Below are 13,532 nucleotides of genomic sequence, written 5' to 3'. Positions count from 1 at the left end.
CCCCGCACTTCCGCGCTCCCGGCCCGCCCCGCGCCCGCCGCCACCGGGGGCGGCGCCGCCACGCGCCGGGGCTGCGGCCACACCGCACGGACCGGCCCCGCACGGACCGGACCGGCACGGACCGGACTGGCTCCGTATGGACCGGACCCGCACGGACCGGCTCCGCATGTCTGGCCCGCTCCGACGGGAACGGTGCAGGACGCGCCCCTCGCCAGGATGCCGAGGCTGCCCGCATGCCCCCGAGTGACCTCTCCCCCTCCCCAGGGGTGTCCTCACGCCCACCCCCGCTGGTGACTTCGCCCCCCTCCCACACTCCTTACAGGTGGCCTCCCCACCGCCACTGCTGACCTCACCCTCATTCACACGGGTGTCCTTCCCTCCTCCCTACAGTGTGTCGTCGTCCCGTCCCTGTCCCCACCAGCCCGCTCCCCCCGTTGCAGGCGTACTTGTCCACATCCCACAAATATCCTCACCCCTTCCCCACGGGAGTTTTTACCCCCGTTCCCACTGGTGACCTCACCCAATCCCCACAATCGTCCTTGCCCCTTCGCCACAGGGGTCCTTGTCCCCATTCTGGCTGGTGACATCATCTACTTAGCAGGAGTGTCCTTCCCTTCTCCCCATAGTCCCCCCTCCACTCCACACAGGTCTACTTGCCCCTCTCCTCACAGATGTCCTCCACCCCCTGCTGGGTATACTCACCCATATCCCCACGGGTGTCCTCACCGTGTCCGCACAGGTGGCCTTGTCCGTCCCCCCACGCTCTCATCCCCTCAGCCACTCTTGCTCCCTGCCCACACCCCCCATGCCCACCGCCCTCACCCTCCAGGCTCCCCGGCCACACTCACGTCTCTCCTGGGGACCACGGCCCGAAAGGTTCATGGTGGAGCCAGCACTCCCAGGGTGGGTGTGCGGAACCCCCTTCCTCCGAGAAGTCCCCGCCAGCTGGGCCGGGCATCACCAGCGCCCCAGGGGAAGTGGCGCTGGGCCAGCCCTCTGGAGGTTGCACAAGCCCCTCTGGGAAAAAAGGGACACACGGAGGATTCCACAGCGCTGTGCCGAGACTTGCGCTTGCAAGGTTAGGGCAAGGTCAGGCTCATTAATCCAAAACTCATCACCTTTCCAGAGGCATCAGGACTACAAGGAAACTAGCTGGAAGTGGTGGCTAGGGAGGACAGAGGGTGGCCAGGGAGTGACTGATTGTCATTCCCAAAGAACTTTCCAAAGTCACTTCCAAAGTGACTGGGAAGGGAGTGTGACAAAAAGCTTGGAGGAATGAACTCAGGGCAGACAGATTTGCATCTGGCTGGCTTCTCCCTGTGTTAATAGTCCTAGGAAGCAGGCTCCCATGGTGCCAGATGGGGACCAGGACTTCAGCATGAGGGGGACCATGGACCAGTTAGAGAAGAGGCTGTGAGAGACTTTCACTCTGCTGCTGAAATTTCTCTATCCTGTAGCTATGGGCTGACCAAGGAAAAGCGAGGCCATAAGGGATGTCTTTCTCAGGAGGCAGCATGGAAGGGCACAAACAGGGGCATCAGGATGGCAGAGAGAAGCAGTTGTGGCTGAGTGCTCAGGGATCCATGCCCTATGGAGCCCAGGGCAGGGCTGAGCTGTGCCTTAGGGCCAGAGGGACTAAGCAAGGCTGAAGGATGCACCTCTAACTGCTGCTTTACTTTTTTTATACTTATTTTTTTACTTTTTTTATAACAGATGGGGAGGAAGGTGGTAGAAAAAAGCCAAACCCAACACAACTGCTGGATGGAGGAAAGACTTTCTCCCTCCATGTCCTTTCCTTTGTGCAGAATGGGATAGTTACACTGCAAAGGCAGGAAAACCTGTTATACCCTGTCCACTCAATCTGACCCAGAGCAATCCCTGCTCCAACAAGGACTGGTCCTCTCCTTCCATGGATACAGTAAAAGGTGATGCATAGCACAGGACCTTCCTTTGTGCTCATCTCCCCAGCTGTCTGAGATCACACAGACCCTTCTTTTTCCTATTTTCTCCAGGGTCCAGCTAGGCATTTGGAAATATATCTATAAAAGATTGAAAATTAAGGTTCTGGCTGAGTATGTGGCAGCAGCTCTGTGGCACATCTATCCTGCAGAGTTATTATCTATGCGACACACATAGCTAATAAAAATGATCATTAAATTAACCCCAGCACTCTCCCATAGCTAAAGATGACACTTCTGGCTGATGCAGAATCTCTTCAAACAGCTAGAGGTTGCTGTGTTCCCTGTGGACTGTTTCTCCAGGCTTGAGAGAAAGAATCCTCCTCAAAATACCCCCTCAGGAAGCCCATTGTGCTCATCCTCTGCCAGAGCCCTGCCCTGGCACCACCCATTAATATTTGGGGAAGAACCAGAGTGAGAGCTTATTGCTTATTGTTGGAGTGCAGGAAGAAGCCTGTCATTTTAGAAAGGGAGGAACTTAAGGGTGCAGGATGGGAAAGGGAAGGATAAATTGTGCAAGAGGAGTGAGAAAACATCTGTGACTGTGTGAGTCGGTGCTGGATTTGCAGGCAGAGGAAGAAAGCTTTGCTAACGAGGTCTGAAGCCTCGTTTGTGGCTGGCTCAGGCTCCAGCAGCTGAACGCGTTTCCCCCGGAGCCAGGAGCAGAGGGCACTGTCACTCTCTGAGCAGACTGACGGGAGAGCAGATGCTGTGAGAGGAAGCTGTCTCAGCAGGCAACAGGCACAAAAAACATTCAGAGCTTGAAAGGGCAGAAAAGGAATATAAGCCCTGCACATCGGGGGGAGGATCAAACACCACAGCAGGCTCTTTCTTGTCACATCTGAGCTAAACCTGCACTCACCATCCAGGCTTCTCTCCACTGATGGGGTGCAGCACCAAACCATGACATGACCAGGATGGAAAGGGAGCTCTGGGGGGGCCTCTGGTCCAGCCCCCCACTCTGAGCAGGATGTCAATCAGCTGCTCAGCACCCTGTCCCATCCACAGACAACGGTCTCACAGAATGGTGATGTCTCTTGGGTCCCTGTGGTACTGCTTGATTCCCTTTACAGGGCAAGTAATTTTCCTAATATCTTATCAGAACTTTCCTCCTTGCCATTCGCATTTTGGCCTCTCATTCCATCACTCTGCACCTCTGAGTCTGTGCCCTCCTGTGAGGTAGTGAAGAAAACAAGGAGGTCTCCATTTAGCCTTTCCCTAAAGCCTAAATCCCAGTTTCTCTCATCCTCTTCTCCTATGTTAGGTGTCTGAGCTACTTCAGTCTTTTTGGTGGCCTTCACTGGACTTGATCCATCATATTAGTGTCTTTCCTGTATTTGGGAATCTGAAACCAGACAGGGTTCCAGGCCCAAAGCAGAAACCTACCTGTACTGGACACCCTTCTTAGCTGGTCTGGGCTCTGTTCTCTCAGATCAATATGCCAAGAGACTGGGCTCATGCTAAAATAATGTGTAATTCATATGTTGGGATTTCAGGTTTCCTAAAGTTGTGGGACCTGAAAATCCTCTTTCTCTTTCCACAGAAAGGCATGGGATCAGGAGAATGCCAGCTTGGGTCCTCCCAGCCCAGCATCCTGCCTCCCACATTTGGGCAGCAGCCAGAGCAGAGCAAAGGGTGTGAGATCAGGGCATGCACACACTGAATATTCTTATGCAGCTCAAACATTTCTTGAACTGAAGGTAATATCTTCATACTGCATAAACCTCAGGAGATTTTCTTTCCACAGATTTGTCCTGTGGATTTTATTAATCCCTGTTGACACTGAACAGCCACAGCCATGTGTGGGAGTAGCCTAATGCCAAGGGGAGGGAGGAAGCATCTCCCTTTCACTTATTTTGCCACCTGCTAATTTGACTTTTTCTCCTTGCCCCTCTCAGCTGTGTATTCCTCAGTCATGGGCACCTCAGTAGCTTTTTCCAGGCTGAAGAGTTCCAGTCCACACTGTTACCCTTCATGCAGCAGCCAGCCTGGACCTTGGCTCATCCTTGCTGCCCTTCTCTGAGTTCTGTTGGGGTTTTTTTGGGGTCTGCCATTTTCTGTTTGAGATGAATTATTTCTAAGTGACATTTAGCTCACACAGAGCTCACTGCTGCCTATTGAAAATGAGTATTGTGGTTTCCCCCATGGATCATGTTCCATTTGTTTTATGCAATTTCATCTGCTGTTTCACTGCCTGGTGAAGGTGAGGCCTTCAGTCAGCCCTCTGGGACCACCCTTCTCCATATTTCCTAGGACCACATCCAAATGTCTTAGCAGGTCCATCTCCTTTGCATTTGTCAAGATCAAATATCCTCTCTGGTATTACAAAACCTGCAATCTTCATGCCTGATAATGTGATCATCTGCCGCTGTTGTGTCACCTGTACAGGTGATGCACATACTCTGTGTGTCTGTGCATACCCTGGTGCCAGTCCCTACCCAAAGTCACATTCCAAATCACAGTATTTGCTGAGGAAAAGGAATCAGGGACATCCTGCACCACCTGATCCATCACCTGTCCTGCTGCTTGCTGCCACATCTGCTGCCTCTCCTGCCCCAGGAGGATCAGCTCTAATCATGTTGTATTTCCTGGAATGGAGCAATTTGCCATAATTTCCCTGCTCCTGCTGCAATCACTGCTGTGCAGCCATGGGCAGGCAGCTAATCCACAGTGAATCTGCTCCATCCATCATTCCACTGCTGGAGGGATGTGGTGCCACCGGTGACATGTGTGCAGCACATCATGCAACAACTTGACAGGCAAGAGAAAGGTAGAACAAGAAAATAAGTCCATTTTATTACTCATTACATTTTCATTTGGTATTAAATCACTGCTAGTAACTGTTTGTGACATGTATCCACCTTTTACATCTCTCTTTTGTGCTGTCTTTTTTTACGGAGACTGAATAAATACCATCACAGACCTTCTCTTGGGCACTCTGGGGTAAAAAAACAGGCTGCCAAGTCATGAGACCGTGATGTGAGGATGTGACTGCCATGCCCATGCTGAGTGGTGCAGCCAGCCATGGTGGGAGCCTTGTGCCTGCAAGGAAGTGGGGGATTTGGAGCTGATCCTGAGAGATCACAGAATAACCTGAGCTGGAAGGGACCCACAAGGACCACGGAGTCCAACTTCTGGCCCCGCACAGCCCAACAGCCCCACATTGTGCCTGAGAGCGTTGTCCAAAAGCTGCCGGAGCTCTGGCAGCCTTGGGGCCACGACCATTGCCTGCAGAGTGTGTCCAGTGCCCGACCATCTCCTGGGGAAGAACCTTTTCCTGATATCCAGCGAAAACCTGACACAACTTCAACGCTGTACCACTGGGTGCTGTCAGTGGTCACCAGAGAGATCTTTGAGGTGTGAGAAATCCTCAGAGAGATCTCTGAGGTGTGTGGTGAGACGGTTATTATAAGGAAAAGCTCACTTCTTCCTCAAAAGCTGGACTCGATGGCAAGCGGAGGAGGAGGAGGAGGAGGCCGGGCAGCCGGCCCGGGGAGGCCGGGCAGCGGCCGCCGCGTCACGATTGACAGCGGCATGTGCGGAGGGTCTATAAACGGCGGCCGTGAGTGACGGGGAGGGCAGCGACGGCCGCGGGGCAGGGCAGCCGCACTCCGGCCATGAGCTCGACCCGCAGGGCCCTCGCGGGCCTCTACGGGCGGGGAACGAGCCACATCGACGGGGCGGAGGAGGCCGAGAGCGCGGCCTGGGCCTCGCGGCCGGACCGACGGAGTTACCTGCTGGGCATCCGGCCCCAGAACAGGTGAGCGCCGGCCCAGGGGAAGGCGCTGCTGTGGGTGCTGTCCCCGAGCTGGCCGCTGCCGTGGGTGCGGGTGACAGCGGGCGCGGGGCTGCCGGGGGACACGCCGGCGACAGGCGGGGGACGGAGGCGCGGGGGAGGCTGGCCGGGCCGGCCGCGGGTGCAGCGGGGAGGGCGGGCTGGCCCTCACCCAAGCCGTGAGGCCTCGGAGGGAGCGCGGGGCCGGCCGGCTGGAAGGGGTGTAGCCAACGGGCCTGGCCGTCCCCGGGGAGCTGCTCCAGGGGAGAGAACCAAGCGATGGCTCGGGCTCTCCAGAGGAGCTGGTGTGTGCCGTAGACCAGTCCCTCGCCTCCCCAAAGAGAGCTGGCGGTGTGGACATGGCACATTGTGTGTGGCTGAGCGGGTGTGTGAAGCGGTGGGGGAATCATAGAATAGAATCACGGAATGTCCTATCCACAAGGATCATCGAGACCAGCTCCTGGCCATGCACAGGACACCCCATCAATCCCATGCTGCGCCTGAGCTGGTTGTCCAAACACTGCTGGAACCCTGGCAGCCTTGGGGCCATGACTGCTGCCCTGTGGAGCCTGTTCTGGTGACCCACCACCTTCTGAGTGAAGAACCCTTTCTGAGTATCCAATAATCTATAATCTATTTTAACCCCCCTTGTACAGCTTCATGCTGGTCCCTCAGGTCCTGTCGCTGGTCACCAGAGACCAGAGACTAATAGGTGCTGCTTCTTCTCTTCCCCTCATGAGAAAGCTGCAGACCCCAGGGAAGTCTCAGTCCAAGCTGTCCTTATGAAATCCTGACAAACACCAGTGTCTCTGGGAACAGCACTGACCTTCCTGCCTTCATTGTAGTGAAGTGCCTCACCAGACAGAGCGAGGGGCCCGCTGGGCTCTGTGCGCGGGTGCCTTATCTTATTGTCAAAAAGGCATTTCTACACTGTAGATAGGGGCTGAGCAGCAATGAGATCAGCATTCCTGGGTCAGGAATGGCCTCCAGCACAGGGTCTGGGGTAGGAATAAGGCTTTGTTCGCAGGGGGAAGGTATGATAAGCATGCTGTCAGCTGAGCCTGATGGAGGTTAGCAAACACAGAATTACAGGATGAGGTGCCAGCAGCGCCCAAGGTGTCAGTGATTGTGTGAGGCACTCAAAAAAGCCTTGAAATTGCTTTGAATTCACTGGGAATGCTCTTCAGTCTATGAGCTCTCCAAATGAGTGTGCCTCTTCCCTGCTGATGGTTTATAAATAATCCATTTCCAGCGTGTCAAGCATTGATGCGTCAAGGAGTCAGACATTCATAAAAATAAATGCAGGACGAAAAGAGATAAAAAAGTTCTGCTTGGAAGTCAGGTGTTAAAACTGGGGTAACGCCAAAGTGAAGTTGCCTAAATTCAGTTCCTCTGTGGTGGTATCATGTCATGCTGGGGTGTGAGCTAATCGCAGACTGGCCGCACACAGTGACATCTTCAGCACCACCAAATGTCCATGCAGGGTCCACAGCCTGCGGCCTCAGATCGTACCATGGACTGGAAATCTCTAACTGAGCCCAGTGGCTCCATTCTGCGGATTACAAGCAGAGAGAGGTTTTAATAAAGAAGGTGTCGAGGTGTTTGGATTGCCTACAGCTTAACTTTTATTTTTCTTGACTACTCTCAAAGTGCAGCTTTAATCAGTTTAACCGTAAAGGAGAGTTCATCCATCCCGCTAGAAATACCTTCAGTATTCCCAGCTGGATTCCTGAAGTTTCCTCTGTTGGGGAAGCAAGGAGCATTGCAGCACCCCTGCAGGCAGTGCTCCTGGTGTATTATGGCTGTACCACCACTTGAGGCTGTGGCTCAGGCATGGTAAATCTGGCCCATGGCTACAGAGCTCTGAGCCCTGAACCTTTTGAGCTTTTCAACCTAGTGCTGCCATGGCTGCACCCCAATTTCCATCCGTGGGAGCCCGGTGCTGGCAAAGGGACTCTGCTGCTCCAGTTAAATCAGCAGCACATTCAATTTCCACAAATTCTCCAATAATTTTTCCAACCACTTAGGTACATGATTGTCAAAGCCTGTGGCAAGGCAATTTAATTTTGTCTCTTAAATCCACTGTCTGCCCCTTCTGTTGTAAGAAGCAGTGACTAAATAATCACTAAATGGCAAAATTGACCTTTCCCTGAGTTCATGGCAACTTCTAGGTTCCCTAATGAGTTAGGGAGGAGGCATATAGAAGTCTGGTTCCCTGCAAAGCCCTACAAGTGCTGAAGACTTGAGCTGGGATTTTTGGAAACTGTTGTCTAAAGTGCAAGGCAAGGGCTTGAATGAAGTGTGGCTTTTTATGTTGTAATTAAAAAATGTATCATAACAATTCTGGGAAGCAAATTAGTGTAATGGTGTAGCAAGGAGACTTTCAGAAAGCAATTATGACTTTAATTAAATCCAGGAACATCTGGAGAGCTTACCTGGGAGAACTTGAAAAGCACGATGAGCAACATGCAGAACAGCAGATAACATTGAGCAGCACTTTAACGCAGAATGGATTTGGATTTGCTGGGTTTGAAGCTAACAAAGGCAATGGGACAAGTGATGCAGACACTGAATTGCTGTGGGAGGCTACTGTAGTGGTTAGGAAACAAAAATGGATATTCTGATCCAAAGAAAAAGGCATTTTTTTTCATCTTCCTCTGTTCCTGACTTTATATGTATATATAGACTATGTTTAACTAAAATATTTGCCTGTTCTCTTCACTGATTCTTAAAGCAGTAGAAAGTGTAGTAATGTGGTAGAGGTGCACAAAGACATGGAGAGATCTTTAAGAAAAGAAACTGAGGCTGGAAATCCCTGCTTCTTGGTTGACTTATTGAGCACACTCTGCTCTGCAGATCCCAGCACAGGAATGGAGCTCTTGGAACGAGTCCAGAGGAGGCAGCAAGGTTGTCAGAGGGATGGAGCACCTCTGCTATGAGGGAAGGCTGGAATTGTTCATCCTGGAGAAGCTTTTGGGTAATCCATTTGTGGCCTTCCAGTACCTGAAGGCAGCCTAAAAGAAGGATGGAGAGAGACTCTTTACAAGAGCTTGGAGTGACAGGACAAGGGGGAATGGCTTCAAACTGACAGAGGGCAGGGCTAGTTGGGCTATTAGGATTAAATTCTTCCTGTGAGGGTATTGAGGCCGTGGCATAGGTTGCCCAGGGAGGCTGTGGCTGCCCCATCCCTGGAAGTGTTCCAGGCTGGGTTGGACAGGACTTAGAGCAACCTGGTCTAGGTCACCTGCCCATGGCAGGTGATGGAACAAGATGAGCTTTAAGATCCTATCCAACCCAAACCATTCTGTGATTCTATGTTGAGGAAAGTTTGGATGTCTTACTTGGTCTCCCTCATCTTGTTGGAGGAAAGGGATATCATGTAAATTGAAGGATATTAATTAGGTAACCAGAACATGATTTTTCTGGGTTTTAGCTTGTGGAATTTTCCAGAGGTGGTGCTAAGAAAGCCAGAAGAATAGAAGTGTTGAAAATGGCCATAGATAGAGCATCATCCTTTTATTAAACAGAATACTCAGGGTATTTACTCTTTGTGCCCTTGGGAACTAGTCTTTTGTCAGGATTTTCCATGTGAGCAAACAGCTCAGTGTCTTTCCTTTGCTGGTCTTTTAACATACCTGATATTGAACAGTGTCAGGAGCAGCTTATGGCCACAGTGACTTGCCCTCTGCTCTGGCTGCTGACAATATTTTTTTTTATCTTGGGGTTGGTTTTTTTAAACAAACCTGTCATGTCTCAAAGCAATTATTTCAAGCAAGTAATTATTTCACGAAGTGAGAGGAGGAGCTGTCAGTCCTGTTCAGGGTCTACCTTAGCTGCATTCATGGGCCACAACCCTCAAGACATCTTTTTAGACGTCCTTTTTGTAAGAGCAAGCAAGTCTGGAGAGTGTATTGTGCAGAGGGATGCAATTTTATATAAAACCTTCATCTCAGTGCTAGGCAAACCTCTGCTGGAAGTGATCTGCACCTCTTACCTAATGCAGCTGTCTGCTCCTCAGTCTCATTAGAGCATTGCTTCCTTGCTTGAGTATCTTTCTACTGTCATAGCTACATCATATACAGATATTTATAGAGTGTAGTGACATTGCCTCTGATCTTTTCTTGGATAACTCTGCTCAGGGTGGCACTTGAGCTCAGGAGAGGGCCTTGCCACCTGGCTCTTCTGGCTGGAAACCATTCCCAATCTTGTCCCTCTTGCTTTGCACATAATATCAAATGAAGGAGAAAGATCTGTTGCTATAATAAAGTGTGCTGGAAGCTGAGGAGCCCTTGGTTCCTGAAAAGCAGGTTTAGTTCAGTCATGTTCCCTCTTTAGCAGCTGGGTACCTGTAACGTCCAGCGGGACTTTGCTTTTGGCGAGGAGTGCTGTAACCCCCTGGTCAGATGCCAGCTGAGGCAGCTGAGAGCGCTCAGTCAGTTTGATTTGTGGGATGGAAGTGTCTCAAACTCTGGAAGGAGGGACAGCCAGTTCCTACTGGAAAGGCAAAGTTTAGGGCGTCAATGAGTCATCTCCACACCCTGTGACCTGTAGGACAGAGGTGGCTGTTTCCCATTGCTGTAACTCCCTGCACAGAGGTGTCTGCTTTGAGTGGGGCTTCTCAGCAGTTGTGCACTCCGAATAACAATCCTCAACAATTCCAAAGGGAGATTTTTCAGCTCCCTTTCTATAGCCTCCTCTCCATATGTCCATATCCCCTGGAATGGAGTTGAGTGTGTAGGCTGATGAGCTGATGCCCTTCAGGGCCACTATAAAGATACAGAGTATATCACATGTGAGGACTGTGCTCTTCTCAGGAAACCTCCTGAAAGGGGATGTTTCCCAGGCCAGGGACACCATTGTGTGCAGGGCAGAGTGTGGTTATCTCCAAACAAGGCACCTCTCATGCCACAGCAGAGGCAGTTCCCAGGAGATAGAATTAAAACCTACTCTACCCTTCATCTCTTTGGACAAGGGGTAGGAAGATCTTGAGTGAATGAGGTTGTTATCTCACACTGACTCAGTCTCACACTTCACAGCATTGCCTGGTCCAAGAAGAGGGAGATGGAAGGGCTGTTACAGGCAATTTGATTTTCTTTTTTTTTTCCTTTTCTCTGCATAGTAAGCTGCCAGGAGGATGTCACCTTTCCTGGGCATCTCATTGTCCAGTATTTACTTTGCTTTTTTTTTTTTTTTTGGCCATTTCTTATTCCTTGGTGTGTTTCTAAGTTTAATTTGGGCCACAGAGGCAGCAACAATTCAGAGTTAAAATACACAAATCTGAGCCATCTTCAGAGCATTACAGAGGATGATACAGGAATGTGTAACTTAATTTATTGTTTTCCACCTTCTCTGTTAATGAAATCTAGCCTGAATTGTTACACACAAGTCCATGTTCATCTCAGCTAAAAGTAAATTACCTTCAGAAAACAATGCCACATTTCTGCATCTCTGACATCGATTCGGTCTGTGACCTTGACAAGCAAAGACTCAATACATCTGTTTTCCAGTCTGTGAAATAACAATGTGTCTTGTACAGCAACACAGCACTCAGAGCTGCTTTATCACAGGCCTGCTGATAGCTCCTGCCATGGTATATGAACACCAGCACGCTCGTTCTGTGTGTGCAGGGAGTGCTTGATAAGGAGCGGGACACGTGGCAGGAAAGCAGCTGTGAGCACAGCCATGCCTACATGAAAGCCTCAGTATTTGCTTTTAAACGTTGAAAAGGGTTCTCTGCTGACAGCTGAGGCGAGATTCCGAGTGGCTTGTATTTGTCTCAAGTAGTATTAACCCTTAAGACAGGCAAGTTCATAGGAAACCTTACTCTTGGAAGTCTGCATGTGCAAAACGTGCCCAATAATGCCAGGGATCAGAGAGCCAGCGAGGGGGAATGTCTGTAGGAAATTGCCGGTCCCTCTATCCAGCTCCTGGCATGTACAGGCTGCCAGGCTCTCCATGAGCTTCCTGAGGAGCTTTGGTGCAATGCTGATTCCCTCAAAACATAACTTGGACCTGTCAGCTTTGCTGTCATGGACACGTTTTGCTCTTTTTTTCCTTCACTGGACAGCTTGTGTGGGTCAATTTTCACACTGTGGAAGAGCACTGAAAAATATTGATCACTGCTGCAGCTCTAGCAGCTTGAGTCCACGTGCTTGTCCATATGAGGATGGAGCCACTGTTAAGCCTATTTCAGGGTCTCCTGAGCTCTTGTTCACTTCCATGTGAGGAGTGCACTGGAAGGAGAAAGATTTCTTTATCATCTCAATGATAAGAAATACAGAAAGAGAGTAATTTCATGGATAATTGCATGAGAGGGTTAAAAAAGGTGCCAGACTGAAAATCTATGTTTTTCAAGCAGTTAACTTTTTGGTGCCAGTGGATGCCAGCCCAGACCATCAACTTGAGTGGTTAAAAATGTGAGTGGTGTTGACAGTTCTGCCTCCTGCCCTTGCAAGACTGAAATTTGGCAAGTGTATGAAAAATGACGAAGGCTGTCTTCACTTCCAAAGAAAATTAGGAGTAGTTGAAGGGCTAAAACCTTTAAGAGGATGATAAATGGCCAAAGGAGCTTGGAAGCATATGATAAAATTAAATTTAACAAAGAACTGAGACTGGTAGAAGGGATGTGGTGGAGAGGTATAGTGCTATGGTCCAGCACTTGAGAACAGTTGTGTATTTTCAGAACTAGCTTTTAAAAAGCTGACCTTCTCTTCATTAATGGGAGGTGCCTGAGGAGGCTTCATCCCACCAGTGCTGGACGGCCTGGAGCAGATGTTTTTGAAGTCCACTTCTCCAATAGAAGGAAGGGTTATACTTGAGGCCTTGATTCAGTGCTTTAGATGTGTTCCTCAGGATAACATAAGCATTTGCCTTTATCCAGTAACTGTAACAGCCCTGAGCTTGCTGGAGGGAAGCACATCCACTGCTGATGCTGCAATTCATTAGCAGAGCCCTGTGCTGTGTGTGCTGCTAAGTCCTTGGGGAGCCCAGGGCACAGACAGCCCAGTCCCAGAGAGGATCAGAGCAAGCACGCTGGAGTATCTGCTGTCCTGCTCAGGAGCCCCACGTTTCCAGCAGGGTAGATTGGGTTCTGATGTAGCTGTGCTGTCACAGCTCTACATGGATATGCTGGAACGTAATTGAAGTGAAGCGCCAGCTGCCTGCAGGCACGGCTCTGCTGGCTGCAGGATCCACAATTTGATCATGCTCTCTGGGGCTTAAATCTCTAGTCTGAAAAGCAAATTTAGCATATTGAGGTTAAACTTCAATTAATACATGATGGCCTTTTTCTTCTGGTAATATCGAGAGACCCTCAAGAGACCCTCAGTTCAGTGTTCAGCACTGTCTCAGGATGTGCAGTGAATAAAGCCCATGTTGTCTTAATACTGAGGATTTAAAAAAAAAAGCACTGTCAGTGCTTACTGTTTGATCACATCCATGAGCACAATGGGTTCATGGCACAAGCAGCCTTTGTTCTGACTCTTGCTATTTTCTTTACGTCCAAGCCAAGACACATCCCTGTTTGTCTTAGGCAAGAAATCATGATTAAAACCACACTACTGCCTACACTAGCATTCTAGCTAGTAAGGAATTTGGGAAGTTCTTTTTAAGAAGGTCTTTAGTATTCCTGGTGGGTAAAAAGATGTTTTTCCCTTGCAGTGGTAAGCAAAATTTTTTGAGACAAGTTAAACCAGTGAGTTGTGTTTCCAGACAGTCAGAGGTGCCTGGGGGCAGCCCAGAGCACAGGGATACAGCTACCCCTGGGATCACTTGGGGTGGTTGTGCTGCAAGGAGTGTGG

At 50.1% G+C, this 13,532-nt stretch overlaps 1 protein-coding gene across 2 annotated transcripts in view; it reads left to right on the top strand.

Annotated features, from left to right (window-relative positions):
- The first annotated feature begins 5,523 nt into the window (after positions 1-5,523).
- The window catches only part of ALPK3 (alpha kinase 3), a 32,971-nt gene continuing 24,962 nt past the window's right edge, over positions 5,524-13,532 (top strand). For both annotated transcript variants that reach the window (XM_041469379.1, XM_041469378.1), the window contains exon 1: positions 5,524-5,718. In XM_041469379.1, coding sequence (XP_041325313.1) covers positions 5,576-5,718 — 143 coding nt within the window. In that variant the 5' untranslated portion in view covers positions 5,524-5,575. The remainder of the gene's footprint in view (positions 5,719-13,532) is intronic.

The sequence above is a fragment of the Pyrgilauda ruficollis genome, unplaced genomic scaffold (genome assembly GCF_017590135.1).
Source record: "Pyrgilauda ruficollis isolate IOZ18807 unplaced genomic scaffold, ASM1759013v1 scaffold23, whole genome shotgun sequence".
Taxonomy (NCBI): Eukaryota; Metazoa; Chordata; class Aves; order Passeriformes; family Passeridae; genus Pyrgilauda; species Pyrgilauda ruficollis.
Note: the sequence above shows the minus strand (reverse complement) of the source record. Positions and strands in the feature narration are given on the sequence as shown.